Source organism: Accipiter gentilis, chromosome 2 (genome assembly GCF_929443795.1).
Source record: "Accipiter gentilis chromosome 2, bAccGen1.1, whole genome shotgun sequence".
Lineage (NCBI taxonomy): Eukaryota > Metazoa > Chordata > Aves > Accipitriformes > Accipitridae > Astur > Astur gentilis.
Genome location: NC_064881.1, coordinates 46,251,707 through 46,266,862, shown reverse-complemented (window position 1 = coordinate 46,266,862; position 15,156 = coordinate 46,251,707). Strand labels below are relative to the sequence as shown.

Here is a 15,156-nt window from a genome sequence, read left to right as displayed (position 1 = left end):
TAACACATATCTAAAATCAATTACGGAGCCAAAAAATTCTCCATCAGACAGAATTCTCCTTTCTCAAGCACATTATTTAATACACAAGAGTGTCTGGTACATTTTAAAGACATTTTCCAACACATGCAAAAAGGATCATACTCATTGCAAATGAACAACAGTTGAAATTAAAATGAAATGAGTAATCCATGCCTAAATTGAAGACAAAATGCAAACATGAGGGAGACTAATTAAGCAATTAAAGTTTAAAAAGGAACAAATTAAGCTCTTCAAAGCATTCTCCTGTTTTTGTAGTTGTAGTCATGATGTAAAAGTAACATCTGTGTCTCCTATCACATTTTAAGCAAGTAAAATTCCCTTTTGTCTCACACATTAGATTAACAAAAGGGCACAAAGAACAGCAAAAAACGTTGGTGCAGAGAAGCGTGTTTTCTAGACTCTATAACTCTTGGAGGCACAAATCATTTCAGCTATAGGTTTCATTCAACACAATCACATAGAGGTTAGGTTTGATTCTAGAAGTCAGACAAACTATCACATTGTACTTCTTCCAAGCTTTAACATTCACACATTTTAAGAATATAAGAAACTAGACAACAGCTTTGTGTCAAAATCTCAGAGCTAAGAGTTAGCACTGGGTCCAGACTTTGTATCCCTGAAATAGGAAGAAAAAAAAAAAAAAAAAAAAAGCCCAAATTTAATCCCTTGCTCTGGCACATGAAATCTGGAACCTGGTCTCACTTCTAACTAGGCTCAAGCTTCTGTGTACCAAGGGAACAACATGCTGGATAGTAAATTCCAGGCTAAAGAACAACTCACTGGAGCGACTGTGCAGATACCACTCCTCACAGTAGCCTCCTTTTTCTTAAGACCAGCTCTCACTACGCTAAGCATGCTTACAAACTGTCAGAACGGATCATTACCCAATGCTTGCACTGCTCTTTCCTCCCTCCAGGGACACTGGAAAACTTTGGGTTATCAGATTCTTGATCTAGATTACTAGAAATGAAGTCTTGAACTGCCAGCTCAGCTATAAATCTAGGACTTTATTTGATTTGGGTTACGCTCTGCTCGAAGCAACTCTGATAGAATTGCCAAGCATTCTAAATAATAAAAGGAACCAGCATAAAAATGTATAATAAACCAAAGATAACTCACAAAAAGGCTTCAGGTTTTCTCCTGAAATAAATGGGGGGAGAATGTTTGAGTTTATAAAGCCACCTCCTGGACAGTTTCCAACTCTCTTCTTTTCAACTCACACCTAGCAATGAAAGTGTCCTTTGCCCCTTTAAAATTTAGCTAAAATAACACTATTACCTCAGACTCTTAAGAAATTATATTCATAAATAACTGTGAGGTAAAGTAACTCAGTGTAAGACTGAGACAAAGAAAAAAATGTCACATAAGAAAAACTAACACATGATTAATGTTACACATTTTACAGGCAGGAAAACATGAAAGAAACAGATGACTGTAAGGAAAATACACGAGATGAAGAGGCAGGTTCATGCAAGCTGCATGTTCCTAAATGAAAATATTAAGTTTACTGAGAACACCAGAAAGCTGCCACTACTAAGAGCTGCCCGTGCTTCCTGAAACAAGGGGAAGTGTCATTTACAGTGACATAAAAACAAACAAATAAGTAAGATCAGGATCCAAGAAGACAATTTGTATTGCAACAATGAGGTGGAACAGGAAAGGGAAGAGAATAAAGAAAGAAAACCTGTCACCCTCACACGATAGATACCACACAGGTGATAATTCTCCCTACTAGTCCCTATTATTAGTAGAGAAACAGACCCAGACAGGATAAATGACCAGAATATATCCATAAAGCAAAATAAAACTAAATATATATATATATATATGTATGCATGTCTCTTAGAGAAACAAGAAACAGAATTCCTAAATCCCCTGTTTAGAATAAAATACGCAGTCCTCCCACACAAACCAGTGTCCAGCAGCACATATACCATGACATCTTAGAATAAGAAATCTCTGCCAAAAGCTGGAGCATAAACTGTCTCCTTTTCACATCTCTACAATAAGTCTGTTTTACTGAGTGACTTTTTCTACAGCTAGCTGGTTCAAATATGTACAAACTAACTCACAAGGTACATTAATTCACTGCTTCCTAGAGGCCTTTATCCCTGGCAGGAAATATTTGGCAGAAGGATCCAATTCTTTGTAAGTTCTTCTGCTCTAAGTGAAGGACTCTACTTTATAAATAATGATACCTTTAATCAGTACAACAGTACATCTTGTTAAGTAACTGCAAGTTGCTACAGACTCCGGATTCTCAGTAAGAATTAATCTTTTTTTCTGTATTTAAATAACCAAAATCTGAAGTGTTTCAGATTATGGAGATGAACTGTAACTGCAGTCAATTTACCCTTAAAGGTCCAAGCTGGAAACTGCAGCAGATCAGAACTGATTCATCACTCGATTACTTTGAAGCCCTTGCCCAGGCATTAGGAAGCTCTCCTACCTTAAAGAGAACCACCATACCAACCAAGCAGGGAGCTAAGTTGTTCCTGTATTTTGATTTGCTCCTAGGGTCTCCAACTTAAGCTGCATACTGTTGAAGTTTTCCCATCTGAAAATATTCCCCATATTGGAAAACGTATCCAATACTTGCTATTGTTGATCTTATACCTAGAAGTGGTACATTCCCACTCTCTTCCCCCAAAAAAAAGCTAGACTTAGTGAAGACATCCTAAACTGACCCAAGTAACACGCAGACTCACTGAGGCTAACTGGGCCAACGAGAACGATCAGGGTTGCACTGTGGGAGGGTCGATGTCGATAGAAACAAGAGCGGGGCTGTTAAGGCTCTTTGGCAGCACGACCTGGTACACAGGACCACTAGGCACAGCCACGGGGATCCGTCAAAAAGGTGGGTTTGGCAGCCCTAGGCAGGATGTTGGCAGAAAGGCAGCCTGTTCCAGGGAAGCAGACTAAACAGAAGGAAAGAAGATGAAAAGAGGGCAGAAGTGCAGTCAGGTCTGGGTGCTGGCTGACAACCGAGAAAGCTTCCATCTGAGCCGGCTGGACGTGGCCCAGAAAAATCACAATCTCAGGATTTTTGCCATTTCTGCATCTAGGTTTCTATTCTGGGTAATGCGTTATCACCTGAAGCACTGGCTACATTATCTTTGTGAAATCTTCTTATTAATGATCACGTACATTATAGAAAGACCACCTAACACCAGACAGATCTAAAAAATCCCCCAAAATGTTTGCAAAACCTTCTAGACAACGTCAGTGCCAGGATGCCTATTTCCAAATCATTAAATCATTGGCTCAATGCAAGGACTGAACAGTAAGCAAAGGACTAATTCCCATCTCTCCTCAGATTTATCATTCATGTTGGCGCTTCATGCCTTTCACATATTAACCATGAACACAAGTTCACTGATGATTTTCTAACTGTAGCTTTATACTGATTCCTAACAACATCAGAGAAGGGAAAGCTAAACTGAGACATACCACATCCTTGTGAATTTGGAACTGCTTTCCCAGAAGATGAAGTTCTTCGAAACCCGCTTCTACATCCTAGTTGCACACTCGGAGACAGATCAAACTCTTCATCCCGGGGAAAATCAATGAAAGAGTCTGCTAGGAATAGCTTGGAGTCCAAATGCAGCAGAAAAGCACCATCTTTAATCTCTTTTATAAATGCTCCAATGAGATTTTCTCCCACAATTGCATTCTCTAAAGGGGGAAAAATACAGCAAAATAGCATGAAAGAGATTTCCAATATGGGAATAGATAACCGCACAGAAACTGATTAACTTTAAGTTAAAAACATAGGCAGATACAGAAATACAAGCAAATTAGCAAACAGCAGACAAGAATTAATCTGTACAGCGTCTATCAGATTAAAGGCCTAATCTCAATATACGTAGAAGGTGCTAAGGAAACAGCAAAAACAACCCCAACAAAACCCAGCATATTAAAAAAATAAAGCATCGGAGAACAAAATTTTATTTCTGAGTTACAAAAATTCAGCAGATGAAAACCAGGATTATCTGACATTCAGATTTATTGTATTCCTGTTTTTTTTTCAATGGGTAGCATTTGCTTCTTTTTCAGCATTTTGTTGGTTTGTTTTTGAAGGCCAGAACTTGTAACAATATAATAATCACCTTCCATCACACTACTGATATTCAACATATCCACGTATGCAACAGGCATGCTCTTCACATTTGCTGAAGCCGGTGTTTAAAGCTGGAAAACAGTGAGTACTTTTCCTACTCTCTATATTCTTAGTTGCCCAGACAGCTTCCCTTTTGATGACTTGTGCAAGGTCAATTTTCAGTGCTAGAGCAAGAGCAAATTACCCAGTTTGGCTGGACCAGAAAGTACTACAAGGACAGTGTTCCCAGGGGATTTTGTGTGCTATCATGTTCTGTTTGTCCCTGCAGGGTTTATGACATTGAATGAAATGTTGATGTGGTTTACTGGTCCAAATTTGCAAGACAAGGGCCTCCTGTAGCTACAGGTAATGGGCAGCCCAGTAACCCAGCAGATGGGGAAGTTCTGCACCCTACGTACTTTGAGTTTTGGGACTACACTTATGACCTTGGATGTTGAATTTTCACAGGGAGGATGATACACACATAAAGAGAACATGAGCAATGTTACAGCTCACATGCTGTACAAAGATTATTATTTTGTGACTGATGTGTCCAAGGCACATAGCTGAGGGTATCGCTGCCTTCTCATATGACGAGTCTCCTGACTTTGCACTGTAGCCCACGGGTGGCTTTTCAGTTGTGCGAGGAGATAATTTCACAGCCCGGTACGAGGCTCCAGTGACACAGCACTGCCCTCCTGCCCGTGCTGAATGGACCACAGACGTACAACGCTTTTTCTGAAAAATCATCCTAGACCTTTAATACTGAAGGTGTAGGTGTCCTCTCTTCCTGAAGGTTGGTCCGTAGCCAATTGCTGTCATGTAGACATTGTTTCCCCCCTTGCAGAAGAGGGACATGAGGTTTTTACACTTACGGGCCAAAGTGAACAGACCTCTTATTACAGCTGGCAGCCGTGTCCTTGTATTCTCAGTGCTCTCTTTCCTTCAGCTTTGAGCAACCTATCCTTCTGCTGCACTGACACATACTATAATCAACAAAATACCACTTGGTTTTGTTCAGCCCCAGGCCAAAATGATACTTAGTTTGCAGAGAAGTAATTGGAGATCACCACATAACCAACAATACTTTGCAAATGTTTTGCCAGAAATTGTCTCATAACTGAAAGCAGGAAGAAGCAGATTAGCCTTTTATTCAAACAAATATCCTTCCTAATTGTCTAGTGACTAGCTGAGGCAGAATCAAAAATCACCTTGAAATGACAGCCAAAGGGAATTCACATGTAGAAAAGCAGCAAATAAGCAAACCAGTAAGAACCCACTTAAGTCTGCTGAATGTCCTTTAGTCTAAAATGTTTCCCTGTGTTGAAAAGTTCGTAACACTATCACTAATTGTGACTCTCCTATGACCAAACTATGTATCCATGCCTATCCTGGAATGTCTCAGTAGAGAACAAGTCAGTGCCTGATGGACATGCCAGCCACAGACTTGCTGCTAACGTCTTCCACGAGCTGCCTTGGTTCAGCCCTTCCAGCACAGCTGGCCAGCTTGGGAACACACTTCCCTGCGGAGGTAAGACCTAGCTTCTGGTCCAAGATGAGCTTCCTGGGACCTTCAGCATGCTCAGAAGTATGGCAGATAAAACAGCGCTTCCCTGGTTTTCCTCCTGTTTTGCCAAACAATTTTGGCAATTCAAGCTACCACGTCTCATACGTTGTCAGATTTACTGGAAGTTCTTACTAAGCATTTGTCCTGGGCCTGGTGTATCTTTAGGACTTAGACTTCTCAGGGGGACAATACATCTTTTCACATACAGAAATATCCTGCAAATGGTTGCATCTTGTGTTGTGCAGTGGGGAAAAAAATCCGATTTAAGGTTTGCTTCTGTTGAATGAAGCACTAATTTCAACAGGAAAGGTTACCTAGAGTTTATATTGGCCAAATGAGAAAGTGAGAGAAAAGACAAAGAAAAAAAAAAAAGTAAATTTGTTCTTTTTTAAAATTTTCTTTAAGGAAAATACAGAGCACAAAGACACAGCTTAAAATATCGACTGTATAGGGCAGGGATTGATTTCCTCCAGTCTCACTGATTGGGACTGTTTACTCTATGTTCACCCACCAAAAGCTCATTTTTATAATCCACAATATTTTTGCCTGTTGAACAGAAAAGTTGCTGCAAGTGATCCTCAATATTTTAGAGCTGAGGTCTAAGCTACAAAGCCAAATGGTATAAGATCCTTCAGGAAGGGTTTTGCACAGCCTTGAAATTTAGTACATGAAAAAATCTGCAAAGAAAAAAAGTAACGAAGCATTCACAAGTGATTTAGATTTGAAACTCTCCATTGGGACCATATGCATGCTGTGCTTCTCTTTAGTAATTTTTTTCTCTGCTACTTCACAGGAGGAAAAAAAAAAAAAAGCAAAACCTCTCATTTACCCAGAAAGAAGCTAGGAGAAGAACAAAGCTGGTTTAGTAATGTAGATTTTTAAATCAGAGAGCCAATTTGCTCACCCTATGTAAATACACCAGAAAGCACCTCAAACAGAAAGACCCAAAGATGCCTTAGAAGGTGATGGAAGTTGATGGTGCCAAGAGTATACAGAGAGCAGGTTCTGCTCTGCCTCTTATGAAACCATACAGTCATTCCCTGAAAAGCAGTTTAGTACTACAGGGAAATTATAATGTGGAGAAGGTAAAAAACTTAATGTCCTTGAAGTAGAACACTCTCAAAAGTAGAGTTTAATGTAAAAGCAAACACACTTATTCTTTGATCCATCTTCTGAAAACTGCTTGAATATTCATGTTTACCTTATAGTCTGGAGAAACGGAATGGATGTAAACATAAACAGACTGTAAAGCCAGGAACCACACGACCACTGCAGCTGCTCTCTGTGACCTGAAGGCTTTTGAATTCGATTGTGATCAGGCAAAAACTGCTGTAGGCCATATGTCTCCAAGTCTCAAAGATAGAGGAAAGGACACGTGCAGGCAGAGTTATTTATATTTAGTCCTGGGTACACTACTGCAAAGCAAGGAAACTGGAGAAAAGGTGGCACGGGGGGCATTTGAACTTGGGATATGTCTTTTATTTTAAAGGGAAACACTGACTGCTTTGAAAGAAGTTCTTTACACCATCCCTACCTCACTTGGAAACTACAGAAAAAATCTGCCAGTCAGTGATCTCTGCATAATTGCTCTAGGACATCTTAGGTAAGGGTCATTCTTTAGTGTCAAAGGTAATGTAATAAATAGAAAAAGGGGGAAAAGAAAGAAGGCACAAATAAGGGCTGGGAGATGAGTGGATTGAGAGCAGCCCTGCGGAGAAGGACTTGGGGGTATTAGTGGATGAAAAACTGAACACGACCCAGCAATGTGCATTTTCAGCCCAGAAAGCCAACCATATCCTGGGCTGCATCAAGAGAAGTGTGACCAGGAGGTTGAGGGAGGTGATTCTCCCCCTCTGCTCTGCTCTCATGAGACCCCACCTGGAGGACTGTGTTCAGCTCTGGGGCTACCAGCACAAGAAAGACATGGACCTGTTGGAGAGAGTCCAGAGGAGGGCCACAAAGATGATCAGAGGGCTGGAGCACCTCTCCTATGAAGACTGGCTGAGAGAGTTGGGATTGTTCAGCCTAGAGAAGAGAAGGCTCCGGGGACACCTTATAGCATCCTCCCAGTACCTAAAAGGGGCCTACAAGAAAGCCGGAGAGGGACTTTTTACAAGGGCATGTAGTGATAGGACGAGGGGTAATGGCTTTAAACTGAAAGAGGGTAGGTTTAGACTAGATGTAAGAAAGAAGCTCTTCCCTGTGAGGGTGGTGAGGCACTGGAACAGGTTTCCCAGAGAGGCTGTGGATGCCCCATCCCTGGCAGTGTTCAAGGCCAGGTTGGATGGGGCTTTGAGCAACCTGGTCTGGTGGAAGGTGTCCCTGCCCATGGCAGGGGGGTTGGAACTAGATGATCTTTAAGGTCCCTTCCAACCCAAAACATTCTATGATTCTAAAGGGGGGAAAATAAAGCACCAAACAACAACTTGAAAGAAATTAGTTATATTTTTGGCAATGTGTGAATTGTGTTTCTCTGAGTCCAACCCAAAAAAGAACACAATATTTTCCACCACTGAGGACCCACCCAATGGAAATTAACATCTGGGACAGTTCAGCTCATGCCCGATAAAGTAATTTTCAATCTCAGTTAAGGAAGCTGGGAGAGGCAATTCTATCTGAAAGAAACATTCAATTATAACTCCTTTCCACTGTGCAGTCACAGCCTGAAAAGAGAAATACATCAACACCATAAAGCTCAAAAACACAACTCCAGTGTTATGAAGACAATTTCAGTGAGTATTTGTAATACCGTGTTAGTGTCTCCTAAGAGCAGACACAGAGAAGCAAAACAATTAAAAGCAAAGGAGGTTTAATTCACAGAAATATCAGAGGAAAAAAAACTTACCAATATCATGTAAGTCAGGGAGAGAAGCTGCCGGGATGTTTTCCAGCTGAGTTCTCCACGTTACGTTCACCCCCAGGCGGTCCATGCCCAGGCATTCGACGTAGACGGTGGAATCATCACAGACAGAAACGGAGCCAGTACTTCCAAACGCATTTACCTTGAGTACAAAATTAAATGAAGCCACAGTTAGTCAACCTGAGAACCTTCCACTTCTTGCCTATCCCTATTCATTTGAACTGTGCTATGCTAAAAAGCAAAATTTTCAAAAGGGCCTGTAAAAACAGACGGAGGAAAAGTAATTTTAGCGGGTCATTTTCTCACTGTAGGAATAGTCAATATGTTCTCTTCCATAAAAACATATTTTTAATAAATATTGGACTGATGTGATATAATTTCTATGGCTACAATTAAGCCCATGTGGGTTTAGTGAGACTAAACATCCGATTTTCTCAGTCATCCATATAAAAGTGCTGCCAGTCCTGGCAGTTTTCATGGCATGTTCTGCTCTTCCACATCTCTCTAACAGGCAAAGTCCTACTTTGTGTCTCAACTTTTTTTTTTTTTTTTTTTTTTAAATACAGAAAAACACAACCAACCAGCAAACAAAAAGCCCCACCAACAACAGTGAATAAAGAATTGAAATTACCTGGAGGTGACATAAACCACGAGCCTTCAACTCATCTAAAATAAATATCTGGAATGCCTGGAGTAATCCAGAGTAGTCAGAACTACAAGTCTTCTCAGGAGGCAGTAGTAGTTGAAAGTGCGTTTGAGCTTGGACTGTCTGAAACAATTGAAGCTCTAAAAATTATAGGAAAGGGCATTTAGTAGCCTTGCTAATGTACAAACTGACTTTCAAAGTTACTTTGAGAAAAGGCAACATTGATTTGGCATTTTGATCTTGCATTTCTCCCCATTTCTAGCTGAAAGCAAAAGAGTTGTTGGTAGTAAATAATAAGCAGCAAGAGACATGCTTGAGAAATATATATGTTGTGCATTAGGGAAAAAGCCAGGTGATACAGTCATATAATAACAAAGAGATATTTTACACGGAAGCATTAACTCACAGAAGGATAAGGAACAATCTGGATCATTAATGATGACTTTTTATAAGCCTTAGCAGATAGGAATTTCCAGAGAAGTAGATGAAAGCTGACGCTATGCCAATACTTAGAAAATAAACAGGAAGACAAGAATTATTGACCTGTCAACCTCCATTTCTCTTAGACACAATCATGAAAATACTTCTGTTAAAAAAGGAATTAAATGGTTAAAGCAATTAATACTAATTCAAATGGGATTTCAGAAACCTAGCTTGTCAAATTAAATAGGAATCAAATTTTAGGAGAGAATAAGTTTGATTGCACAATAATGGCGTTGATGTGGTCACCTACAAGGGCCTTTCGATTTTTTGATAGCAAACCAAAGTGACACAAATGACACAAATCAATGAGAAATCAGTGAGCTCATCAGTCACAAAATGAAAATCTATTTAGCCAGTTTTTAGCCAGAAAAAAAAAAAAAAAAAGGTGCAAATTTCTTGTCTCCACTGGAGTTATGCTGATCCCTGGGCTTCACGGAGGGTTTGTTATTTCAAAATCAGCACAGCGGTCATGCTGTCATGCCACCTCCAAATGGAGCTGGCTCTTATCCCACCAGCCTGGACAAGAGGCTGAGCTCTCCCTCATTCACCTCCTCTCTAGACCCTCGCTGCATCACACAGAAACGTCACTGCTGGATTCCCTGTCCCTCACCCCAAAATGAGCATGGGAAAGCCTGGAGAGCTTCCAAGGAAAATGACGGGAGGGACCCGAGGATGCAAAAGCCTGTTTCTTCCTGCAAGGCACAAAGACCTCTCTCTGTTTAGTTTATCAGAGAGTACTTAAGAGCTGCCTTAAGCACAATCTCTAAGTGTTCACATAAAGAACAGGCAATAAGATTTTGAAGAGCGTGGGTAATTATCCATTGGAACAAATTACTAAGCCTCGTGGTGAATTCTCCACTATTGTGAAGTTTATTCAATCACCTTCTGATGTGTTGGAAATTTTTTCTCGCTCCTTAAACCATGCTCTACTTCAAACACAAATTACTGGGGGAGGTCCTTAGCTTACATTGAACAGCAGCTTGTATCAGATTCACACACACCCCCCTCTGTCCTTACAGTTATTCAACTGCCATGAGGCAAACACGAAAGTTACTTGATAACATGCTAGAATAACCTAGCAAACATGATTACAGACAGACAAAAGCCTCAGTCTGAAATTTAAAGTTTAAAAACATTTACATTTGGAATAGAAGACCTGGGTTACAACTGGAAATGCGTCAACACAGGGGTTTCCAGAATGGGCTTAACCCATTCTGGAGATGAAGAGTAGCTGCAAACTTGGCATCAAGATCCGCATTTCTCAAAGTTCAGCACTGCTGCAAATTGCCATTTTGATCAGAGTGTATCTCTGTTTGAAATAATTGAAAAGGCCAACATTAATATCCAATTACATGAGCTCTGAATAGACAACTGATTCTTCTAAGAGTTAAAGTGCCATTTTTTTCTTGAAATAAAAATGGTTTGAAAAACACCACTAATCAGCCAACAAAGACAACAATAACCCTAAAGAACAGACTGCTGCAAAAAGATGCAGAAGTAACAGTGACTTGATTATGCAAATAAACAGCCAAGTTCTGCCAAATTCAAACATCTGGTGCTCATCTGTTCTTCCAGGACTAAGTAGTTCCATCAGAATCACTTCGTGGTGCCAGCATCTTTTAACTAACAAAGAAAAATCTGCATATAGATTGAATAACTATTTATAGCTATATCATTACAGAAAAGTGGGACTGTTTCTGGCATAGGAGCCAGCCAAGAGACAGAGATGAAGACGGCAGAAGACGGGACGAATCTATTGCACCTTATTTTAGCAACTCCCATATAACTGTTGTGTCCTATTAGTGTCATTCACACAGTAGCTTCGTGATGAAAGCAGTTTTTTGCACATCTATTTACACGGCTCTGCACCCTTCCCAACCCGCAGCAGTTCAGACATACTCTGGCAGGCCTGGTAGAGCGGGACAGCCGAGACCCATCGCCGCTGTTGCACGTCGCACTGAAACGCCGTGCTGGAAGAGGCGCTGCGGAAGCCCTGGCGACACACCAGCCAGCACTGCTGAATGCTTGAAGCTTGCCCAGAAGTGTTTTCACAAAATACGGCTCCGTTGAGAACGGATGAGGCACCGAACGGCAGAGCACACTGCGGACCTTTAGGCACATGAGAAAGGGGATATGTTAGTGGCGTACTATGAAGCACTTCCAGTAAAAAGTCCGCAAAACCCTTGTCTCAACAGAGAAAACCTAGACAGCACGCTGTGCATTTCCCACTCATCTCAACTTGGTTCTGGTTTGATGTCAGCGTGGTTCAGTTTACTAAAGCTGATGAAAAGACACATGTTGACTTCGATGGGTAATGCATTGGGTCCAGAAAGTTACATGCGTGGTTTCTAAGAACAGATAAGTTTAAAACAGCCCTGAATAAATTTAAGCAAGAGATGAGAAGGAGGTTTCTAACCATCACCAGAACAAACCTTTACAAAAGATATCCAGTGGAAATAGGCAGAGCCAAAGAAAAAAGTCTCCATTCCCTTTAGAGTAGAATTTGAAAACTTTAAGATCAGGAGCTCATGACGACGGTGTCTTCAACAGCACCAGGATGTTTCTGGTGACCCAGCAGGTCCTTAACAGCAGCACACAGCTTTGGAGTTGGAGCACAAAGTCTACCCTGTCAACTCACACTGCATCAACACAGTCATTTCAACCCTGCTAGCCCACTGTAACAAACTATTATAGGAGGCTAACTACAATGATAATTAATTTCTACTAATCAGTGCAAACCAAACGCTTCACTCGGTGTTAGCCAAATCCCAACCTAATTACTGAATATATCTAGTAATAATTAAACAATTCTGAGTTCTAGAGCTACAAAACATAGGAAAAAAAAACAACTTTTTCAAGTAGAAATAAAGAAAAAGATGTTCTCATATTGTACAATTCACTTGCTTAGTGTATATACATATATATAGATCATTTTCCAAATAGCAATGCTCAGATCAGTCCCAAACTCCCTAGTCACTGGAGGAAGGCACACATTGCTGATGGTTCAGGTCTGAGCAGCCTCTATCTCCCCTTTTGATAGAGGTATGAAGATTAATTCCTTAACTTAGCAGTCACTTCAGTTAAAGCTTAAAACATTGCAGGATGAATCTGGGATCCAGTGTGCACAGTACATCTTTGTTTTCCAACCCTGAGCATTTCAATGCCAAAATAAAAGGCTTTCCTATCTGTCTCTCTGAAGTGCCAAATGCATTTTTTTTTTCTCCAAGTTTCCTTTATAGCATCTTTTCTGCAATAACTCTGTAAAATGGGGCCACTACATTCCTTCTCTTCACTCATTGACTCTGTATCCAGTCTCTTTTTCAGTAAAGGTGGAAACCTGGCATCCTTGCTTAACTAACTTTTAATAAACCTCCCAAGATTTTAGGACAAAAGATATCACTGTAGAAGAGATATTAATACTTATCCTGACCAACGTAAACTGCATCCACCATTGTGTGTAAATTACATTAATATCTCTTTATACAAAGTACATAAAATTCAGCCTGTGGTCTCTTTATCGCTCTGACACAATTCTATATCCAGCAAGTCAAATCCAGTCTCAGCTGTATGCTGCTACACTCCTTTACTGTCTGTACCAGTGAGAGTTGGTGTGTGAACCAGGGAGATAACCAGTCACTAAAACATAAGTGATGGATGGTTTCCTGGTGTGGTTCACAGGTTTCAGTTCACAATCAGTAATTTGCTCAGTTATCCTTCTACAGATATCATCCCATTTACTATCGTTATCAAGCCTGCACCATTTTATCATTCTTATATTTCTGCCCCAATTTTTTGGTCCTGTAGGAGTGAATCAGAATCCAGCTGAATATTGACACTTCTTTCATAAGTGTTTCTAAACATTTCCATAAGGAAATTACTGTCTCCAGGACCTTCTCTGGAAGGCTTTCTCTTCTCTATCTCTACTCGGAGCTGTGGAAAGGGGGCATGAGGATGGGAGAGGCGTGTGAGGACTCCTAGGATACTTGGCATCATCTCTCCGGTGCATGTCAACTAGAAAAAGTTGGATTCTACCTCTGATGGAAATGATTAAGCTAATGAAAAACTCACTGCATGCACTGGGCACTGTGAAGTTATTACTTGCTGTTTACAGCTGTCTGTTCTGATGTTGGAGGAGAAGTGTATCATATTTTCCCACCACAACAGCTTCTTTTGCTGATAGACAAGATCTCCAAGATAGAGAGATAGCACTCCTTTCCCTTTTTCCTGAATAATTATCAGTACTTCCCAGGAGTAGAGGAATAAGGCTGATAGACTGAGGGAAAAAAAAAAAAATCTCTTTTGCTTCTTTATTCTTACACAATAACTAAGTCATTTAGCATGAAAAAGTTCCACTGCTATTTCAAAATCCAGGAAAATCATTAAAGATTATTTCAATGGTATTTCTATGCAGAAAATAACAAATAGCTTTCAGTAAAGCCAGGTTTCCACTATATTTTCAAAGCAGTTCTCTCTCTCAGCTCAGTCTTTGAAAAAAGAAAGGTCATTAATCATTCAGTCACTATTTCTGCTAGAAAAAGTACAGCATCAGAAAAGAAACATCAGAAGTGCAAGCAAAATGTAAAATCACCTTAAAGGCATATTTCAGGGTACACCTACACCCTCCTTAGAACATATTCCTAAATTCTCTTGGAATTTAGAGGGAAATCTAGAAAATGAGCTTTCATGGAGAGAAGGAGGTATCAAGGACTTAACATTTACAACTAGTTCTGACTTTTCTCTGGCCTACTAGAAATGCTTCCCCTTTTTTCTGTTCACCTTCGGAGTCTATGGGAACGTCAATCCCTTACTGCTGAGTGCCAGGTGTCGCGCTGAGCTCCTCCAGCTGGTCTAAACAAAATAAATATCACAGAGTCCCGTGTCCCACAGATATACTAGCCTGTAACCTGAAAGGACGGCAGCAGCACTGTACTCGTTAGACTGATCATGCACGAGGCAGATACAACCCTGGGGTCTCCTCGTGGCTTCCCGTAAAATCCCGTCCGCATAGCTCTCTATTGGTACAAGAGTTCAAAGAAAATGACGTTGGCGGTGGTTTCCAAGTTGGCTGAGGAGCTATCTAATTGATTAAAATGCCTTTCAGCCAGTTGGGCTGACCCAATCAGGTATTTGGTTGGTGAGCATGTGTTGCTCTTTATACAGCAGAATCACAAAAGGAAACTGAAGCAATTTCTTATCATATGGTCTCATTTTCCTAAATCTACCAACAGCTGTCATTTAAAAAAAAAAAAACCCCAAACAAAAGAACTATGGAAACAGTAGTGTCCTGCAGGAACTAGCTGAAGGTTTTTTTTTTTTACATCTCTGGTTTCCACTAATCATTACACTTCGGAGCATGGCCTTGTAGAAAGTTTAATTTGTTTTGCTTCAGTGATGGGAACATGTAGAAAGGCCATTGCAAATTAAATTTAGCAAAATGTCTCTCATTTGGACATCTCACTGGA

General features: G+C 40.4%; 1 protein-coding gene across 1 annotated transcript in view; it reads right to left on the bottom strand.

The window, feature by feature from the left end:
- TG (thyroglobulin) overlaps positions 1–15,156 on the bottom strand; it is a 158,922-nt gene that overhangs the window by 119,752 nt on the left and 24,014 nt on the right. Inside the window, exons 17-20 of the mRNA XM_049821688.1 lie at positions 11,594–11,803; positions 9,197–9,351; positions 8,551–8,707; positions 3,490–3,714 (exon numbers count right to left, since the gene is read on the bottom strand). Coding sequence (XP_049677645.1) covers positions 3,490–3,714; positions 8,551–8,707; positions 9,197–9,351; positions 11,594–11,803 — 747 coding nt within the window. The remainder of the gene's footprint in view (positions 1–3,489; positions 3,715–8,550; positions 8,708–9,196; positions 9,352–11,593; positions 11,804–15,156) is intronic.